The sequence below is a fragment of the Paralichthys olivaceus genome, chromosome 3 (assembly GCF_024713975.1).
Source record: "Paralichthys olivaceus isolate ysfri-2021 chromosome 3, ASM2471397v2, whole genome shotgun sequence".
Taxonomy (NCBI): Eukaryota; Metazoa; Chordata; class Actinopteri; order Pleuronectiformes; family Paralichthyidae; genus Paralichthys; species Paralichthys olivaceus.
Window position 1 is genome coordinate 7,216,396 of NC_091095.1, and position 21,475 is coordinate 7,237,870.

Consider the following 21,475-nt stretch of genomic DNA (forward strand, 5'->3'; position numbering starts at 1 on the left):
CGACTGAATATAAATAAAATAAATAACATTGAACTTCATTAAAAATAACGAATAAAGATTCGTTTGGACAAAGATCAATGTTAACTTTAATTTAGTTTCTATTTTCAACTTCTTTATTTGATTATTTTTTATAATAATTAACTCTAAGTTTCTGATTTCATTATTACTATTTTCCAGTTTCTACTATTTATTGATATTGTTAATTTACTACCAAGTCAGTCATTAAACATTAAGTAAGTAATAAAGTATAATTGCTGATTAATGGATACATTAGGTTGCAAATTAAAATGACATAGTAGATCATAAAGTACAACATAAAGTCGATCTGTTCCTGTTATTATCAATTTAAAATATATATTATATTATATATATATATATATTTGGGGAATACCAAGCAAAACAATCTGCTTCTTCAAATATATAATATTTTGTCTACATGTAAATCGGTATTTGAACAAAATAAAACAAATAAAAAAACATTCAGGGGTGTTTCTGATGTTATCATATAGCAAAGAGGGTAGACTAAACATTAGAAGCATTTCTCAGTATAATACTATGAGACATCAATATCACAAAGGACAGTCTAAAATTATTAGTAACACAAAAAATGGAAATTAAAACCATAATTCAAACTATGCCGTTGTTTGACTACATTGGTTTTTACATTGTTCATTAACCTGCCACTGAGTGTTCTGTTCGTTTCAATATATCAAGTTTCATTTTTCTGCCATAACATCAATCTAAAAAAAGAGAAGGCCCCACTAATTGTTTTATTATTCATCGCTTGGATTGTGTTTTTGTTTTTTGTACAGTATAGTCTGTAGTTTTTCATGAACTGCACATCATTCAAATCACAGAATATAAGCCATGTGTACTCCACTGCAGCTTCTTGCAGCTGTCAGCCCAGAGGGTGGTGAATAAGCACAATTTCTGCTCGCATATGAGATGCTTCTGAGTCCCTGAGCCATGGGGGGAGGGCTGCCAGCCTGTCAGTGTGACTGCAAAGTGAAACACAGCATCCAGGAGGGCCAGCAGCCAACGTGATAGACTGTGTGCACTCTGAAGAGGCATGGCCTGAGGCCCGGGGAGCAATCTTTAACCTGGGATCTCAATAATTTATAGACGAAGTTCAGTGTGTGTGCACAATGCGCGACAGCTGCCACCTCACAGCTGTTGAGCACCATCAATACAAAAAGACGGTTAATCAGGCAATTGATCTGAATACAATGACAAATTCTCTTTGTTAGGAGCAAATTACCCCCACACTCCTCACACACACACACACACACACACTGTGGTCATCTATGACAGGGATGCATATATTAGTAGAGGATCATCTGACTTAGTTGACACCATCCATGTTTATTTTGAAGGATGTGAGTTTGTATAAGGTGTATTCGTACTTTGACATTAGTCGACCATTGTTTGCCCATTCTGAAAGACATATGACAACTATGATTGGACACGACAACACAGTTTGACCTTTTAAGTACAGGAAGTCGTGTGCACAGTGAGTTGATGTGGATAAATGATAAATGAATTGTTGTCTCTTTTTGAGTCAAAGTATAGCATAACATAGCATAGCATAGCATAGTATAGCATAGCGTAGTATAATATAGTCTAGTATAGTAGGCCTATAATGATAAAATAATGAAATGAAAACATATTTTATACAATAAACTCTTATTATACAGCTGCTGCATTCTGAGTGTGTCTTGTGTCCGGTGCACCGAGAGGAGACATGTTTTGTTCCTGGACCTCAGTGTAACTGAAGATATTGTGGTATGAAACACATTTTTTACATTAATAGATAAGTCATAGTCTATTTAATCTTTGAGCACATGCAGGATGAAGTGATTACTGCTTTTTGAATTACTGGGAAGAGCAAACTGTAAATCTATATGTGAGAACAAGATGTTGTTAGTGCATGGTTGGGCATGTTTCCAATTAAGAAGGTTAAAGTTATCAGTGTGTAAACCACACATTTGACTTTATTTCATATATATATGTCGCCATGTGTTGTAGTTCTACCTCAACATTACAGACATAATCAAGCTGTAATAAAACTACAAACATGGCGGTGGGGTTTTGTTTTTTGATGTGGCCACTTCTCATCTTTTAGAAGGGTTAGGGTTTATAGTAGGATTAGGTTTATGTTAGGGTTAGGGTTAGGTTTATGTTAGGTTTAGGTTTATGTTAGGGTTAGGTTTATGTTAGGGTTAGGTTTATGTTAGGTTTAGGTTTATGTTAGGGTTAGGTTTATGTTAGGGTTAAGTTTATGTTAGGTTAAGGTTTATGTTAGAGTTAGGTTTATGTTAGGGTTAGGTTTATGTTAGGGTTAGGGTTAGGTTTATGTTAGGTTTAGGTTTATGTTAGGGTTAAGTTTATGTTAGGTTTAGGTTTATGCTAGGTTTAGGTTTATGCTAGGTTTAGGTTTATGTTAGGGTTAGGGTTAGGGTTAGGTTTATGTTAGGGTTAGGTTTATGCTAGTTTTAGGTTTATGTTAGGGTTAAGTTTATGTTAGGTTTAGGTTTATGCTAGGTTTAGGTTTATGCTAGGGTTAGGTTTATGTTAGGGTTAGGGTTAGGTTTAGGTTTATGTTAGGGTTAGGTTTATGCTAGGTTTAGGTTTATGTTAGGTTTAAGTTTATGTTAGGGTTAAGTTTATGTTAGGTTTAGGTTTATGCTAGGTTTAGGTTTATGCTAGGTTTTAGGCAGTTATTTGTGATGGTTAGGATAGTGGGAATATATTATGCAAATAAGTGCCCTCATTCAAATAGAAGTATTGTACAAAGAAAAGTGTGTGTGTGTGTGTGTCAGACCCCCTCCCTCCCTCTCTTTGTCCCTCCTCTCTCTCTCCCTCCTCTCTCTCTCTCTCCCTCCCTCCCTCCCTCCCTCTCTCTCTCTCATCCTGCTCCTCAGCCCGGTCAGGATGATCCGCGGCTGCACCGTCACCACCGACGACCTCCGCCTCAACACCGCTCTCATTTAACCCCTCGCTCGGAGCTCCGCACACTGACCCCCTCCATGCGCTGCCCTTCTCCTGAGATGCACAATTGGGACACGATTTCCCGAAGCACATCTCCGTCGTGCGTCGCCCCTGCTCGCTGATAGAGAGCATGCCCGACACGGGGACCGCGGCGGCGGCGGCGGCAGCAGCTGCCAGCGGCGCGGCCACCGTCGCCGGCGACGGCCCCGGGAGCAGCCGGCACCGACACCGAGCGCAGCAGGGAGACGCGGAGAGGCCGGAGCCGGGCGCCGCCGCCGCCGCAGCACCAGCCTCCTCCGGTGTACTGGGTGAGTGGAGGTCGCCTCTTCTTTGGACGATGCGGTGTTTTTAGGGACAGACGACAGGTGAACGTGGCGCGTGCATCACACAGCACCGTTCTTTTGTTTGCACGAGGGCGTCTGAGAATTACCCACAGATCCAACTACAGGCCTGTAAATAACCACAAGTACTTTGTGTTGTGTGTTCACTGAACTGATGCTTCACAAAATAACACACGATTTTTTGTTCCATTACAAAACGCTTTGATTCGGGCTCGTCCCGGTGTCTGGGTTTGACCTTACTCTCTGTTACCGCACATCACCCTCTGTCATCCCATTGGCAGTTGTGATCATCGCTGCTATAGTTCCCCCCCCCCCAGCATCCTTATACAGGCTGCTGTGATTGGCTGTTAGTTTTTTATTAACGGGGTCCCTGTGTGAGATCTGCCAGCCTCCCCCCTGGTAACCAGATGTGTAACAACTTCATGATGTCATCCAGGGGTTTCTAAACTAGTGACTGACACAGGCTGATGTCTGCCTCCGCTTCATTGCCTCAGCAGTAGTGGTCATGCTCTTGGAGACAGGGCAGGTGCATGTTAAGTCGTTTTGATGGGGTCAAAGCATAAAGGCCTCTCTTGTACTCATGATTTGCTCCTGTGTGCGTATGTGCTGTGTGGTCACATTTAACTGTGGAATAACTAAAACGATACCTTTAGTACGCAGAGCAAACGTCTCTGTTTACTATCCATGACACCGATAGTGGATTCAACACCGACCATATCATTTGTTGGAAGAATTGCGTGAGGCTATTTTTGGACCAGACTACAATATTAGCCCGGGTAGAGCGCCTCAGCTGCCTGGATTGTTTTCCTGTGTGTGGGGTGCACACTGCACAGACGGTCCCTGTGTGCTCCCTGTGAGCTCTGCAGCAGAGTGATGCAGTGGGCTGTCAGCGGCCGAGCGCTCCTTTTCCACACTTGGCCGAGGTAACCTGAGCAGTCTGCTGCTGACTGGAAGAGCAGCCTGATGTCACCCTGTAGAGAGGGTGGCACTCAGCTCGGGGCCTTGACTGGGTGGGACGTTCAGCCAAGTGAAGGTTAGGCCTCATGGGACAAAGAGAGTGATTGGGAGTCTAAATCTGCAACTCTGGAAGAAGACAACAAACATCTATGTATGGACTTAAGACTAACAGTAGCAGTCTGTGGGTTATAGTTGTCCAAAATATCAAAATCCAATTATCTGACGTCACTACTTTCTTGTTGACTGAAATGTATCTGTATGATGAAAACTGTTGACTACAAAAATACCTGGTCAGGTACATAACCTTGTTTCCTTATTGTTTGACCAGAGAGATCAGATCCCGAAGTGAGAAGTTTGCAAATTTAATTAAGTAGGGTATCAGTATACTACTCTAAGTATTTTTTGGGTATCAGGACAGGAAATTCAGGTTTTGTCTGTGGTCTTAATTCTTCTTCTGAGGAGAGGCTGTTTTGAAAAATATTCTGGAAATGAATTCACACTTTAAGTAAAAAGTAAATATGTACCCACAGTACATGATGACGAGCATGTACGAAAAGCACATGGGTGGATAGTATACCTATATCTTCAGTATGTCAGTACTGAAAGTATTTCCATGAAAGTTGCTGTAATGATTTGTTTTTAGTTTGGGAAGAATCGATGAAATGTTGAGTGCAGATCTGCACAACGAGGTGGAGCCCGGTTTTTTTATCGCTTCCTTTAACATAGTGACAAAAGCCCTTTTAACATCATCACCATTTTCCCAGTGAACAATTCAGGGACCTTGAGGAAATATTTAGGGGCCTGATATTTGTGAGTGTGTGAAATTTGGTGCAGCCTGATTCAATTTAAGGTGACTCATGGGCCTTGGTGGAGTGAGTGCCATTCTAGTTGCAACTGTGATCATTCATTTTTTGTTTGTTGAAGTATTTTATGTCTGATGGTGACTAAGTTTACATGGAAAACAATAATATGACTGTCGACCTTATTGTAATTTTATAAAAGCTTCAACTCACCGAATGCAATGGGATTAAGAGGTGACTGTTTTGCCTTCATGGAACTTCTTGCTCCCTCTTGTCTTTATTATTTCCTTGCATGGGTTATGAGTGAGAAGAATCGGGATTGGGGCTGTCGGTGGGATTACCATGATATCACATAACCACCCTCACATGTGTCAGTGTCAGTCAGCTACAGCACAGCAGCAAGTCAGGGTGATTTTTCCATGCGGCTGAGGTTTTGGTTACAGCCTTTAAGGATTTTCCTCACGAGAGGCTTGGGTGCTCGATTGTCTCCGGGCCTCCACCATATTTTCCTAATCCCTCAACAGTAGACTGGAGTGACTCTGATCCTCTCAGCCTTCTTCCTTCATAGCTCCAGCAACTCACAAAGCCGGCGTTTCAAAGATTAATTAAGCGCCCATCATCAGAGAAAGAAATGTAAAACTCTCACCAATTAGTTTGCGTTCCCTCCGAGGCCAGTGTTGATACGATTCTGTGTTCGGGAAATCAGGTCATGTAATTTGTGTTTGCCCTATCACAGCACAGAGGTTTAGGATTGAGGACATTTGTTATAGGATATAAGTCGAGAATGATTCTGACTTTGAGAAATCCATGATATCCTGACATTTTAGCCTGACATTTTGTGTCTCTGTGTATGTTCCTGTAAATCTGATCTGATTTCAACTTCCCCTGCAATACTTCCTCATGTATGAGTATTCATCTCAACAGCTGTAACAACAGCCCTTGATTGCCAATCGAGATTAAAATTTACTCAAATTGTAGGTTTTCATCTGAGTACCTGATACAGAATAAAAAATATCACGGTATGATAAGGAGCATAGAAGTGTCAGCAGGCCATGCAGTTAAAGTCAGGCTTGTACTGTACCTCTGTCACACCATTACACACATTTTTTAAATGCAGCTAAACCTTAAAAATGGCGATTCACAAAAGCACCAGAAACTGAGAAGTATTCTCACCTTGCCATCCTTGACAGTTTTGCATCTTGCACAATACGAAGAAAAAAACTGTTGTCGCATGTTGTTCCCAAGATCTCAAAAACATCAAGTACACCAAAGTTCATCTATTGACGCACCAACTCCCAGAGAAGTTTGATGAACATCACAAAGTTGCACCGCAAAAGGTGCAGCATCAGCTTCTAGACTGCCAGAATGAGGAAGATGAAATTTGGCCATTCACCCGGTGCCATGTTTTAATCAATGCTGATTGAAGCCAGAGCCGATTAAAAACCTGTCGAGCGGAGCCGTTTGATCCATGAATGAATTGTATCAATTCCCATTGCAGACAAAAGCCAGATGTTTTGTGGGTTTCTTTGATGGGGAAAAGGGCTCTTTCATTTAAAAAACTTTTTTCACCTCTGAAAGTGCAAATCTTACCAGAGACAGAGGTGAGATCTGATGGGGCTATTTTTTATCTACGTAAATGTATTTAACTCCATTCTTGATGCCTGGCTTTAATAAAAACACTTTCCAGTCTGCAAAATATATGAGAAAACATGTATTAAGCAGGGATCTGCACTCATCCATAGACTCCTGGCCGAGGCTCTGCTCCCTCTCTCTCTGTCTCTCTCTCTCTGTCTCTCTCTCTCTCTCTCTGCCTCGGAGGCAAGTTGAATACCTCAGCTTTGCTTCAGAAAGATTTAGTCAGGTTCAGTGTCACACAGGTTGCTTTAAATACAGCAGTGTAAGGCAGGGCGCTGAGGAGAGGGGGGAAACATCACAGAGAATCTCCTTGAAGAAGAGCTGCATGCAGCCTTACTGAGCCATATGTTTGTGTCTCACCCCACAGCTTCCTAAAGAAAGAGGCTGATGAATGTAATGCAGAATGGTATAATGGCAGCAGTGTGTTGGGCCTAATGACTCTCAACTTAATGCATCTCTCTGGATCTTTGCTTGTCTCTCTTATTCATTGCACTGATGTATTTCCTGTTCTCCTTCTCTTCTCCTCCTCTAGAGCGAGTGCCGAGCTGCACATTAGCTGCATTAGAGAAAGAGGAAATTCTCTATGTGGGGGTGACCTTGCTGTTAGTAATACCTGAGCTTTATTAACCTTACCTGAGCTTTATTAACCTTACCTGAGCGGTCAAACATTCAAATGGCAGATTACTTTGGTGAGCTGACTTTTGATGGGGTGGTGACATTTCATGCTAACGTAAAGCCAGGTTATAAAATGAAATGGCCCACTCTTTACTGTTACAACACTTCACATTTCCAATGAGCAGCTTCCCTTAACCAGATGCTGGTTAGATGGTGGTAAACACTGCAGTTGGTGCTGCAATCGTTTCCAGTGATTTTCTGTTGATGATGTTTGTGTGACCGGTTCACCTTTCATGTTATTTGCTTGTTCTAACAACACAAACTGATAAACTGAAGAAACATGGGTTTTCATCTTTGACAAGTAAATTCCATCTTCTACATCGTCTCAATCCATGTCTCTGCTATCAGTTACAGTCATTCAGTCAGGGGTGTTGACTGCAATCCCTGGCCTTGTTTGATATCTTGATATTTTTGCTGCAAGGGCAGCTGTGGCTCAGGAGGTACACCATGTCATTCGCCTATTAGAAGGTCAGTGGTTCAATCCCCTCGGTCATCCAGTCCACATGCCAAAGTGACCTTGGGCAAGAGCATAGAATGTATGTAAAGATGGACGACATGACAGCTCCAATGAAAGTGAAGTCAAAGCACCTTGGTCACCACCTGGTGGCTGGCTGCAGTAAAGGTCATAAATCCAGCCTCGAGCATGTTAATGGATGGGACATAGATCTAAATAAAAAGTCAAAGTTCAAGTCAAATACATTTTTCTCAAAGATAGGTTCTGTCATTTCTGGCAGTTACACACTGATGTACTGTGGCTCCACCCCCTGATCACTACTGCACAGAATCTGACTACAAATGCGCAAGATGGCAGCGCTTGTATCCAGGGAGCAGGTGGAGGCATGTTGTCCATCTTTATATATGGTCCTTGGGTAGGAACCCCATAATTGCCCATGACAGATGAACCTGCAATGTGTGAATGGTGTGTCAAAGTGCTGTGTGAATGGGATGAGACACGGTCCCAAATGCTTTGGGATGTTTGCAGATTTTAAATTTGGGAAAAGAAAGATCAGTAGTTCTGAAGAACTAAGTATCTAAAAGATTAGATCAGAGTTGCCATCATGTTTTTAATCAGTAGATTCAAGGACTTATTTCTTGGATCAAGTTAATCCAAAAGCAAACAGAGACGCACACTACGTTGAATTTATATCCGTTTAGTGACGGATGACTGTGGCTACTCCCTCTATCCAACAGCTGTGCCTTTTTATTACTGGATTCTTGCTGGCTTGTTTTTTTTCCACATGCAGAGATGAACCCATACATGTACCACCTGTGCTATCAGACACCTTCAGGGGATGGTACCCCCTCATAATTATGCAGCTTTTTAGATACATATCCACGTATCGTTAGATGTGGGATGCGTAAGGGGGATACAAACATTCCCTGAGTTGTGATAAACCATCTGTTTTCCATGTGGTGATTCACACGGCCTAGATTCTCAAGTTTTTTTTATAGTTTAATCTTATCAACGATAAGGCTTCTTTGCCTCCAGTCAACCATCTTCTAAATCCCCATTCATGCCCTCTGGAAGTTTACACGTTCCCATTTATATCCATGAAGATTATCAAGCTGTAAGCAGAAAACGATAATGCACACTCTGGAGCTTAATGCATTCCAAGCACAGAGAGCGCTGCTGGTGTTGGCCGTCTCATGCCTTGTGTGAAAGCAGTGACATGAGACCATATCGGTGAGTTTAGGATCCATTCGATCAAAGCAGAGTCAATATCCACCCTTGTCCAATGCGTACCTAATATACCTTTCCGTGATAGATAAAGTAGGATAAAGGTGCATTTGGTCACCCTGTCCTTAATGCTCTCTGACTGTACTGATGAGGCCTGGATTTGATTTCTTTAGTCGCTAAGCTACGCCAGGAGGATCACAATGACCATGGTAAAGAATGCTGTTTTTAGCCCCAGTCGTAGGGAATTGCTCCACATTAGCCACTGTGCAGCCTCTAGAGAAGGCTAAAGGCCTATGAAAGTGGAACGTACAACACATGGGGGAGAAAAGATCGTTCCCCTGCAGCTAATATCCAGACGTATTATCCATGTCGGTGTTAGCGAGGGGCCACTCAATGATAAGCAAGGGAGTTTTAAAACACCATCTGCTTTGAACACTTGTTTTGTTTTACCACTACACTTGAAAGATGCTGTCAGACATGCAGTGAACCCCAGACTTGTTCCTGGAATTTTACAGATGTGAGAACCCAAATGTCCAAGTCAGTTGCTCGATTTTCTGGAACCTATCCCTTCATCTCCCTAATAAAATGTCCCCATTAAAAATACGTGAACCATACATGTAGAAGACACCAAAGGGTGTCAAATAGAAGCTCCAAGAGCTAGGGTATGTGTCGATGTGTTGTGGGCAAAAATACACAATTTCTGGAGCAGAATTCACCATGTTCGACCTTCTGCTTGCTCTACCCCGGCGCCACCCTTCGCCTTAATGTTCCAGACACGTAACATTTTGATGACACTCCCCTGCTCTGTTCCTAATGTGTGAAAGGCAAACAATGTTCTGGACACTTTCCAGAGTTCATGTCTGAAAAGGATTTAGACTTGTTTGGCCGGTAGAGTTCAATCAGTCCTCATCATCTTCTCCTCATTACCCTCTGCAGCTGGCTGAATGTCAAAGTTAAACCTTAGAGAAAAAGCAGCATAATCTGTTTGTTCCGAGTAATGCACCCTCAAAAACACTGCTGTGCACTCAGACTTTCTCTGACGATGACTTTATACCTCAGGAGTCACTCTTCTATTGCTTTTTATCTTTTAGTTCAATTCCAGCCTCTTTGTCCTGCTCAGTGTTTTATTTTGTTTGGTAAAAGTGTTGAGGAACAGAATCAGTGATGCATAAACTCCTACTGTTGACGCTATGTTGTTAAAGAAGTGTGTTATACTCATGCAAACCTTTATGTGCATAATAACTATAAAGATTGTGTTACTGAATGTATTACTTTTCTGAGAGCTACACCTCTACTAACTGCTTTAATTTTTCTTTTATATTATTAAAGCAGTTTAGTGTGAAACATATCAGGAGACACAAAATGCTTTAAGATCATTTTTAAAATACACAATGAAGACATGTTATGAGCAAAATGTTCAAACCCAAACTGCATGTTTTTATGGTTACAGTGGAAACATTCTCGTTTTTTATACACATTTCACCTAAAACCAGCTTGATATCTGTGAAAATGTTGACATGTTCACTATATTTTATAAATAATTTCTGTGTTTAAACAAAACTTAACTACACAACATAAGTTTATACTGACCGATCCACTGATGAGGCGGATTACTCAGATTGTCAGAATTATTATGCAAAAAGTTTTTTTCTGGAAGGGGCATACAAGTAATCATTGAATTGTTTTATTTACTCTAATGAGTGTCCTTAATTAGTACAGGGGCAGTTTTAACTCTTCTCATCTTTTTTTATTGCATATTTATTTCCTTGTCTGAAAAGACTTGTCAGATTCTGGCTCCTGCCTTTAATAGTGATTTGAATGTGAGTCTCTCTAGCTGAGGGGGAACATTCTGTTCCAGCTCATATATTTGCACATCGCCAGTGTTGACTGATGAAAACCTACAATGGTGAAGCTCAGGCTTTTATTGTGGTGCCCCCTCATATACATTCTCTACCTTCAACCGCCTGTTTCTTCTCTCCAGTCCACACATGCAAAACAACATATACTCACATATGATACATTGTCATTAACATCATCATGTCTGTTTTGTTAACGACACGTCTTGAAATCATGTGTTCTGCAGCTTTTAGTGTAAGATGCTGTGAGAAGGTTTTGATGTTTCTGATGATGCCTGATGAAAATGGCTTTCAAGGAAATTACACTGCTCTGCCACTGCTCCAACACCCATGTTTGCCTTTGACAGAGAGATTTCAGCAGTATATCTCTTTCCTCATGATCAGTGTTTATTGAAGCGAGTCAACAGCCTGTTCTGGTGTGACAGACTTTGATTTTCTCCATTCAAGTAGAGAAGAGTTATTCGTTCGCCTCTTTTAGAACTGGCGAGGCTTTAAAGAAAAAAAGTGTAAAATCTGTTGCTGCAGTTGGGTTGAATTTGCTGATTCCTGCACCACTACCACAAATTAATCAGTCACTTTATAGTTTAAAATAAATTACAAAATGGTTAATTTACACTTCCCACAGCTTCCACTACTCATGATTGAAAATGCATTAGTTTTTTGATCTCATAGTCATTCTGTAACACTTTTACTGGCAATCTGCAGAAGAAACTCCAGAGCAAAGTAAGGATGAAATACTGCATTTATCTTCCTCTGGTTTCGTTTTGAAAAATCAAAGTCATCAATTTACATCTTCCTCTTCTTGTCATTGAGCTGGGAAGGAAATGGGAGGAATGGTGTAGTAATGTAGGATAATGACTGGTTCCTCTGAGCATTGATCTGACTCGGAGCCTCCCTCCCATCTTTCCTGTCGAGGGATAGAATATCATTGTGCAGATCAGTTAGTCCACAGCCATCAGACTGAATGACTCACTGCTACAGTATCTTGTCTTTGTAACTCTTCTCTTATCATTTCTTTCTCAGTGGCTGTTGTACCCAGTTTAGTTTCAGATGTGAATAGAAATACCCAGTTTGCCTCAAAGTTATTGGAACGCCCACTGGCATCTGTACAGCTCACCATAGGAAATGCGTGTAGCTTTTTTCCACATGTAAGATACTGTTTTCAACCCTGTCTCTGTTCTTATGTATGAACAAAATAACTCACCAACAACCAAACATGTGAATATTACTTCGGAGGGTATCTCCAGATGATTAACTTTTAGAACTGACCTTTTTTTTTTTCTGGGAATGATACACAGTACGTTCTTTTAGATGTCTGCCCATGAGAGGTCACAGCTCTATTGTTTTGAAGGGCCACTGACTCAGGCAGGAAATCTTCCGGTGCTGATGTGTTGAGTGAGAGCAATCTTTGCGAGCGAGAGATGTTTGAGATTGTGTAAAAAATGTTTGTATCATTATAAAACTGTTACAGGGGAAATGAAGTATTATATACATATAAAACATTTGCATATAAATATACAGAACATGCGCAGGGGATGTATCGCCCCTCCATGATTTTACTATCCAAAGTATTTAGCCATGTTCCAGCAAAGCTATTGAACATATCAATTTTTAGGAATGGTGTGGCTCTGCAGCGATCTTAAACCTTCACAGAAATGACCACGTGTATAAGCTCACATCGTCGTTGGGTCTAATTCATGTCCCATTGTGCTGCATGTTCATCAGAAAACCCTCTTTCCACTTGGGCAGTTGCCCGATGCTCAACAAGAAGGTCTGTTTGCTCCACAATGCTGCCATTCACTCCACTATATTCATCATCACCAGTGGCTTATTCATAATTTGTAAAAACCCAACCCCCCCCCGTTCTCCCATTCCTACGCAACAATACTCAATTCAGCCAGTTGGATAACCAGTCTGTGGCACTTGTCTGGAGGAGTAGTCTGCATCGACTGAACATGAAAGGATTCAACGCTGGCTTCCATTCGTGATTATTACCTGACTAAATAGAGCTCAGCATCACTTTCCTCATTTAACCCCGGCTTTCTAGCAGATATGACGGCTCAATCCCTGCTACTTGGCTTCTTCACTGACGTAGCTCACACAAATAAACCAGCTTACCAAGAATGTAGCACCCATTACCCGACCTGGAAGAAAGAAAGCTAGAGTGGGAGATGAGGCAGATTTTGTAAGCTAAGTGGGGAGCGCAGACAATGAGTGATGTGAAGGAGAGAAAACAGACTGGAAAAGTGATACTTCAACTATTCTGCTGTGAGAGCACTGTGGTGGTTTTCTTTCTACACGGTCTTACCTCGACCTCTCGTTGGCTCTCAGCCATGGGTGGCTCCGGTGTCATATGCAATCTTTGTTATTCTTGAAGCCAAGGACGGGTCCCTGTTATCCTCCCTGTGCCTGTTAATGAGGAAACCAGAGTTCTGACATTCAGCAGCATTGACATCTTCATCCCATTTCGTCACAAAGGCAGAACAGGAGCCTCTTATCTCCCTCCTGCAGGAAAAAAATCGTCTTAATCACGTGAAGGTTCTCTAATTGTGAAACAGGTGTCTCTGGTGATGTTTATAGCCGGACGGTACTAGCAGCATGGCTCTAGGGATAGCAGTGTCAGTCAGTCCATCATTGTCATCCAGACTGAATTATCTTCCCAACTTCTTATTGGGTTGTATGGCTGTTCATGATCTCCAGAGGATGAAGCCCACAGAATCAGGGATCACGTGACTTTTCCTTTTGTCCTTTCCTTGCCACCTTTGAGGTTTCTGGGATGGTAACACTATAAAAGATGATGCACATGATTAACATTACATGGCTATACTTTCTTAGTCGTGTCTGTCTTTCTTTTATCGCTCTATCGTTATAATTGAGGCAGATGCCATGCAAAGTGTGTCTCAGTTGTATTTATTGATTTTTGTAAAAAATTAAAATTGTAGAAGCAGGTTGATTGTAATACAACTACAGGAAATGAGTTTTGATGACTTACTTTTCAAAAGTGCATATCACAGGTAATTTGGGGAATGTCTCACACTCATTAACCATCAGAACCAAGGCTTCACACGTCATCACACACCTGCAGTGCTGCTGTGAACAGAGTACAACAAAATCATAGAAAAACAGAGCAATAGGTTTACACAAAAACTATTTGACTTCAGTAAATGTTAAGTAAAGAGCAAATAGTCACCAGACTTTGGAATGAACAAAAACAGATACATAAAGCATATATATATATATATATATATATATATGTGTATGTTTATACTGTATATGTGTATACAAACCTTTGACTGAAATAATTCATTATGAAAACACCTACAGATAATATTGAACCTTGCTCTATGGAGCTTGTCTGTGAAAGGAATTAGTGTGATCTGTGTTTATCTTCAGTTCTCTCAGTGGCAGTATTTACAACTGAAGCACCAGCACTGTGTTGACCTCGCTTTATTTGTATCCCTCTTTAGCATTCCCCCCTCTTCTTTCCCTAGTTTGAAGACATCCCCCATAGAAGCTCCATGTGCACAAAGATGTCAAATACCTCTTGAACCTCTTGAGACCGTCTGAGGGAGAGAGAGAGAGGGAGAGAGAGGGGAGAGCTGAGAGAGAAATGGATAAAAAAAAAGCATGGAGAAAAGGAAGAACAAACATTTTGCCTGGGGGGGCTGAAAGAGAGGATTTGAGTGAGAGAAAGAGGCACCAATGGTAGTAGCAAAAATATATAAAGAGAGAGAGATGGAGAAATAGAGACTTAGGGGGCTGTGGTGTGGAAGAGAGGAGCCGGTGGAGGTGAAAGAAGGCTTGGAGAGACAGGAGGAGTGCTTTGCTGCAGTGGGAAGAGGAGGTTTCATATCATCGACAACACATCTGCGTGTTCAGCTGTCAGTGGAAAAGAAAGATGCAATGAGGAATTGGAAGTGTTTGTGTTTGTTGATTTGGAGCCTTGTGTGTACGACACCTTGCACTGGGAGGACCAAGCGAGGTGGACGTTGCCATAATCGTGAAGCCGTAGTTATGTATGCATTGAATTCTTGCCCATATTGTTTCCGGTAGCGTGTGTGTGTTTCAGTGTGTGTCTGTATGTGAATCTCTGTTGTGTAGACAGACGTGGAGTTGGGAACAGGGTTGTGTGACTGGCTGTTTATTCTGTGCAGGGAAGTGAGATTCAGATTCGACAATAGATGGAGATGATTCTAATTAAGGAAATAGTTTTGTCTTTGAATCTGATTCGACTCCATGTCTCACTTACTGATGTTATCGTTCTAACGGGGTCAGTTTGTTTCATTAGCACACTCGGTGACGATGGAATTCTTTTCTCAGGCTCTGTGTTAAATAACATTCTCTCTGTCTGTATTACAGTATGGCTGCTTGTTTGTGTCTAACTCTCTCTGCTCTACTGGATAAATAAGAGTCAAACTTCAATATGACTCGGGGCTGTGAAGATAACGATTCTGCTCTGGCCTCCAAGGAAATACATGCTGCTGCCGGGCAAAGGCATCTTTTTGTAGAGGTGTATTTTGAAAGTAAAAAATCCTCAGGAAATCTGCACTGCAGGCCTCACAAAGTCAAACAAGGAAATAGGGTGTCCCCCAAATGATGTCACCTGTACGTTGACATTAATATAATTATAGAACATCTGTGCTAATTCAGCAGACATGCTATCTCGTGATTGGATAATTGGTGAAACAAACGGAGGAACCTCATCAAACCCAAGGGTTTTATATTCAAGGGTTCTCCCATCTGTGATTTTTCATAAAGAACTAAACACTTAAAATCTGATGTCTTACTGTTATTATGATATTAATGGGCACTATTGTAATTATCTAAGTGTTTCGTCTAAAACATTGCAAGTGCCTTGAGGGTGTGTGAAATCCACTTTGCTAGTTTAACGGCATTAAAAAACGTTGCTGCTTCAGGAACATGGTCGTACCTCGTCTCTAAATGAATCATGGTTGTGCAATAACCACACATACACATAAATCAGAATGTCATATCACATTAAAAAGCCAAGTGTGTTGGCATCTTGACTATTTGCCAGTAAAGGTTGTTTCTCTGCAGAGGAAACGGATCTGTTCGTGTGTGTAACAGAATGTGTGTGTGTAGGTGCATAGTAGCCATTCTCTTGATTATCTTCAAATATCAGTGAAATACTGCACCACCATCATTACTCCGGTTGTTATTGGTTGGTTTCGTAATAACTTCCTGCTGCCTCAAGTGAGCAAAGCCCAACATGTGTCTGACTCCTCATTTTAGGTCCACGTGTGCTCACATGGATACAAGTGTATTTGCTATTTAAATATATTTATTTGCATCATAATTGCATCATATCTGCTTTACCCATGGCTTTGTCTGTCTGTTCTGAAACTTCAGGGACAAAGACATATGACCAAAGAAAAACACACTGCGAGAAAGTTAGTCGATTTTTCCTTCCGCTGGTTGTATTGGTCACTTGTAATTGTTCTTGTTTCTTCATTGCCGTTAGCTTCTGCTGAAACAGGTAAATGTTCTTCGGCAATGTTGGTGAAGACAACTCCCATGATCCCACGCTGCTTCACAACATTATCAAACTAGGTCTGTTGTTATTGTTTTGATGAGTGACCACTAGTAAATTAAGTTACATTGCATTGCACTTGCCGTTGCTTTGCACCGGTAGGGCCTGGTGTGTTGTACAAGGGCTTACCTGGAAAATATCCCCTATTCGATAGAAAGTGATGTGTTCTGTAGCTACTGAAGCAACTTGTTTGAAAATAATAAGATAAACTGTGCAGCTAGAGTCCCTGAGTGGCTCCTGCGTAAAAACCTAAGGCAATTATTCTCAATCATTAAAATGAATGCCTGGAAAGAAAGAATGATTAAATGATCACTTCAATTGACATTCATTTTTTTTCTCTTACACAAAATACTGCAGAGCTTACTTGTGTTGCCGCAACGTTAATGCAGGAACATTCAGTAGAAAACTTTAAACAACTTCTACCTGACTGAACTAAATCTTCAATTGACCCAAAGCTGCTGCAGCCAAGCATAAAGAGCAGCCTGTTATCAAACCCAGTCACACTGCCAGCAAAGGCATCATCAAGTCTCTCCTTAAGAGTCTGTGACCTTCTTCATTTCCGTATTTCGCCTGAGTTTCATAATCACTTGCACCCAATTAATCCCATACTGTCTATCTCAGGCTCACACTCATGCACATCATAGACAAATACCTGCATGGTTACACACGGAGTAAATACCCCACAGAAATGCCAAAGAGGGCGACTCAGATCAGAGAAAGACGTCCTGATTGTTACGACTGCCTGGCTGCTGTCTGATAAGCTGTAGCCCTCCAACTGTCATCTCGCCGTGAAGGCCGTGGGTCGTACAGGCTGTATCTGTATCACTGCTCGTCCCTAACAAGCTCGTCTACGTTGACCTGGTTTCTGTTACGGGGCCAAAATGAGCTTTTCAAACTCGTTTCTGCTCACGTAAACAACATTTGGGATAATTTTCGTCTGTAGGACTTACTCTGCAAAGTGTCTTGAGATCCTGCCTCTTGTTATTTTGTGCTATACATATAAACTCATAGATTATATAGAGACTGTCATTTAAAAGATACATAAAACATGTAATTTTCAAACTGTAAACTCTTAGATCTTTTGAAGACAGCAAAATGTGTTTGCAGTGTAAAATCCATCTTACGCTGTGTGCAAATTATTTGCGGCACTTGCTCTTTTCAGAATGAACACTAATGAGGTACAATTAGGTGAAAGCTGTCAATACAAATTGATTACCCTTGCTTAATCAATGGGGGGTGGAAATAATGACACAAATGGGTTGAAAAAGGATTTTAAGTAATGGACTGGAAACTAACAAGACGTGTTTTCACTGAACTGCACATTCAGAACTCAGAAAAGTGTTTCCAACATTTTCAAGAGGTTGCCTTTTATGTTAAGAACGCAGCAGTAGATTCTCCAGGTCAGAAGGAGCACATCAACACCAGCATCAGCCCTTATCGCCAGAAGCTTAACAATGTCTTTTTACAAGTTGATTCTTTCCGAGATCCAATAGATCCAGAGAAACCGGCTCTGATATTTGTGTTCTCACATGCAGGAGTGTGTGTGTGTGTGTGTGTGTGTGTGTGTGTGTGTGTGTGTGTGTGTGTGTGTGTGTGTGTGTGTGTGTGTGTGTGTGTGTGTGTGTGTGTGTGTGTGTGTGTTGCCCTTAGCAAATAATACAGGGCTCATTAGAATTGCTGTCATGTCGCAGCACTGCCTGCAGCATTTCATTCTGAGCACAGTGAGGGTCCAGTCTGATTTCAGGATCCGGAAGAACCACTCAAGATTAGAAAGAAATAAAAACTACCTGGCTGCGTTTACTGTTGGACTTGTTGGGATGTTTGAAGATGTTCTTCGAAGGGGAAGAGCAGTGTGGAACCAGATAAAGTTGTCACAACCTGTTTGTAAGTACTGAAGAGAAATCCTTTAAATACTAATGATACCTCCGAATCAAGTGGAGTTTGCTCCTCCAACATGTTTTGATCTTTCCTGACAGAAAATATCATCTTCAGCGAAATAAGTCGATGGTTGAGTTTTAGGAAAAAGCAGACAAGTCGGAGTAGATACAAAATACTGGGTATTCCTTTTATTTTGTTGCCACAGTATCTCTGCTGGTGCTAGTTTTTACATGATAAAGCAAGATGAGGAAGTAAAATCTGCGATAAATTAAGATGAAGTGGAATTGCCCCTGATAGCTGTTCCTACAGAGTGTGAATGTTGTGTGATCGAAGAGCACAGTATATGGTAACACTGTGTGAACGTGTGTGTGGGTGAATTTGACTCATAGTGTTGAGTGGTCAACACTAGAAAAGCAATATTTTAAATGCAGTTCATTTACCATTCACAGAAAGGCTAAAAAATAAAGTAAAAGATGCTCAAATATTGTACATGCATAGGAACATGACATGTGCAACAAAACGATAATATGTAAATCTATAATAAATGTTGAGATTTTATTTTAATGCTACTTTTTATTTGACATAAACCACAATTTGTTGCGGTGGACCTGTTGTCTGGATCGTATATGTCCTGTAAACATGGAGCAGCATTAACAGGAATCAGAATTGTATCTCTGACCACCTAATGAATGAATTCAATATTCACTCTCCTTTCAGCTGTTTTGGTCTCGACCATCCATCCATTTTTTATACCACTTATCCTTTTAAGCCGGCATCAGGCGTGAAGCAGCGTAAACCCGGGCCATGTCACCAGGATGTCACAGGAACAGCCATTTTCACTCACATTACACTTACGGCCAATTTAGAATCTACAATTAACCACACCCTGTCTTTGAACTGTGGGAGGAAGTCTGAGAACCCGGAGAGAACCCATACAAACATGGGGAGAACAGGAAAAACTCCATCCAATAAGACCCCAGGTAAAACTGGGATTGAACCAAGAAGTCAGGCAACAGAGCTACCCACTACATTACCGTGCCGCCCTGGTGTCGACCAACTCCTGAATAAAATATCAGGCTCATGCTTAATCAGCTAAATGCATCGCTGGGTTCAGACACTGAGTTTGTCTGCAGGTTGGTGCTGTTCAGGCTGGTAACTCTGGGTCCATCACAACATTTTAGCCTAAAACAGCTTCATGCTGTGACTCGAGGGAGGTTAGATAAATCTCTGTTCAGCTGAAGGGTACTGCAGAGTGTTTGGTGATAATTATCTGTAGATCTCTTTTAATGCTGTTTTAAAATCATGGAACGTGCTCACAGATCAGATCTTTATAAAGTGCAAAATATTTTCTTGCATTTGGCTTTGTGACTTTGTATGTGCTTCAGATTTGTGATGTGTGTATGTGCATCATTTTCGGGGAATCTCCCACGTGTCCCTCTCTGTCTCTGTTTCCAGGAAGTGGAGGGGGCGGGGGGGGGGGGCACACTGAGTTCCACAATGATGTTTTTATGTGACATGTGTTTATTGGTGCTGCAGAACGTGCAGAGAAACCCTGTGATTTACAGCATCAGGTTAGCAGTGGAGGTGCCATGGTTCAATTTACAGCCTGCTGTGGTCATGACCTTCTGAGGTGCATGGGTGTGGATTCACTTGATACCTAATCAATCAAAGTAAAACCATATTCATCCTTTATTATTTTAGTTTTTGTCCTTTTCTTGGACTCTTAACATTTTCAACAGCTTTCCTATAAACATTAAAAAAATCTCTGCCCCACTTTCTGTCTCCTCTGACGCCCCACGCCTCGGTGATCACAGGGCTGTTATGGGAGAGGCATCCTCTCCAGGCCGCTGTCATTATGATTCAGGACAGTTGAGGACGGGAACGGTTTTTACAGACTTTTCTTGGAAAGCTCAACGTTCTGGTCACATAATCACTTTAGTCCTGTTTGAACTATCTGTATCTGCTGCCTCTCTGAAGTTCTCATTGGTGGGAATATGAGACTCAAGAGCGTCAGTTGCAGATGAATCAGGTGTCAAAGTGAAGATAAGGTTCATTTGAGCCTGGAGACCAAAACTGAAATATAACTTTTCCTTGACGTAACAGGATCCAGAGGATATATACACTGTGTGTTATTTACCTTCCATCTGCTGCATTGAGGGCAACTGTGTTATTATATGAAACTACTGTTTGGCTATAGAGATATTTTGGGAGGTTTATTACTACAGGAATAGAGAAAGGGAAATTCTCCACAGGACCTGAATACCTGACTTGAGTTGAGCTGAGGAGTCAGGACATGGCAGAAGACGAAGTGAAATAGCTGCAGTGACGTGATGGGTTGATTGAGCTGTGTGTGTGTGTGTGTGTGTGTGTGTGTGTGTGTGTGTGTGTGTGTGTGTGTGTGTGTGCATGTGCGACAATTCAGAGAGTGTTTGGCTTCTGGTGTCGCCAGATTACTTCTCATGTTGATAGGTGAAGGGGCACGACATTTATATCTGTCCCACCGAGGATGGTGACTTGTGTGTGTGTGTGTGTGTGTGTGTGTGTGTGTGTGTGTGTGTGTGTGTGTGTGTGTGTGTGTGTGTGTGTGTGTGTGTGTGTGTGTGTGTGTGTGTGTGTGTGTGTGTGTGTGTGTGTGTGTGCGCGATTGGGCAGTGTTGCTCTGAGTTTGGCGGGGGTTGTGGAAAATGATAGAAATGATATCGCTCCTTACGCTGTTTAACTTTGAAAAGGTGACGTTCTCTTCTCTCCTCTTTCTGTCCCCGTCTCTGTCTCAGATAAGCTGTTTGGAAAGCGGCTGCTGCAGGCTGGGAGACACATCATGTCTCATAAGTCTTGGATGAAAACGGTGCCCACAGAGAACTGTGACGTCCTCATGACATTTGCAGGTCAAGCACTCGACACACAAACACTCATGTCTGTATCTCTGTACTTCATTTTGTAATGGCTGTTACAGTGCTTAATAAATAAAGTTATTTTTATCATAACTGTGCAACAGAAAGAATCGATAGTTTGATGATATTGTTGACAGCAAAAAGGACAATTACAACTTTAATGTTAAGGATATTGGGACCTTTGTCACTTTGTTTTTTATTACAATATTATCTCTTAGCTGTCTC

The 21,475-nt window shown here is 41.4% G+C and overlaps 1 protein-coding gene across 4 annotated transcripts in view; it reads left to right on the top strand.

Annotated features, from left to right (window-relative positions):
- The first annotated feature begins 2,908 nt into the window (after positions 1 to 2,908).
- Positions 2,909 to 21,475, top strand: part of ano8b (anoctamin 8b) — a 36,055-nt gene continuing 17,488 nt past the window's right edge. For 2 of the 4 annotated variants that reach the window (XM_069521733.1, XM_020098584.2), the window contains exons 1-2: positions 2,909 to 3,296; positions 21,134 to 21,244. In XM_069521733.1, coding sequence (XP_069377834.1) covers positions 3,119 to 3,296; positions 21,134 to 21,244 — 289 coding nt within the window. In that variant the 5' untranslated portion in view covers positions 2,909 to 3,118. Of the gene's footprint in view, positions 3,297 to 18,148; positions 18,366 to 21,133; positions 21,245 to 21,475 lie in introns of those variants that run through there. The other 2 variants (XM_069521731.1, XM_069521732.1) reach the window with 1 other exon arrangement.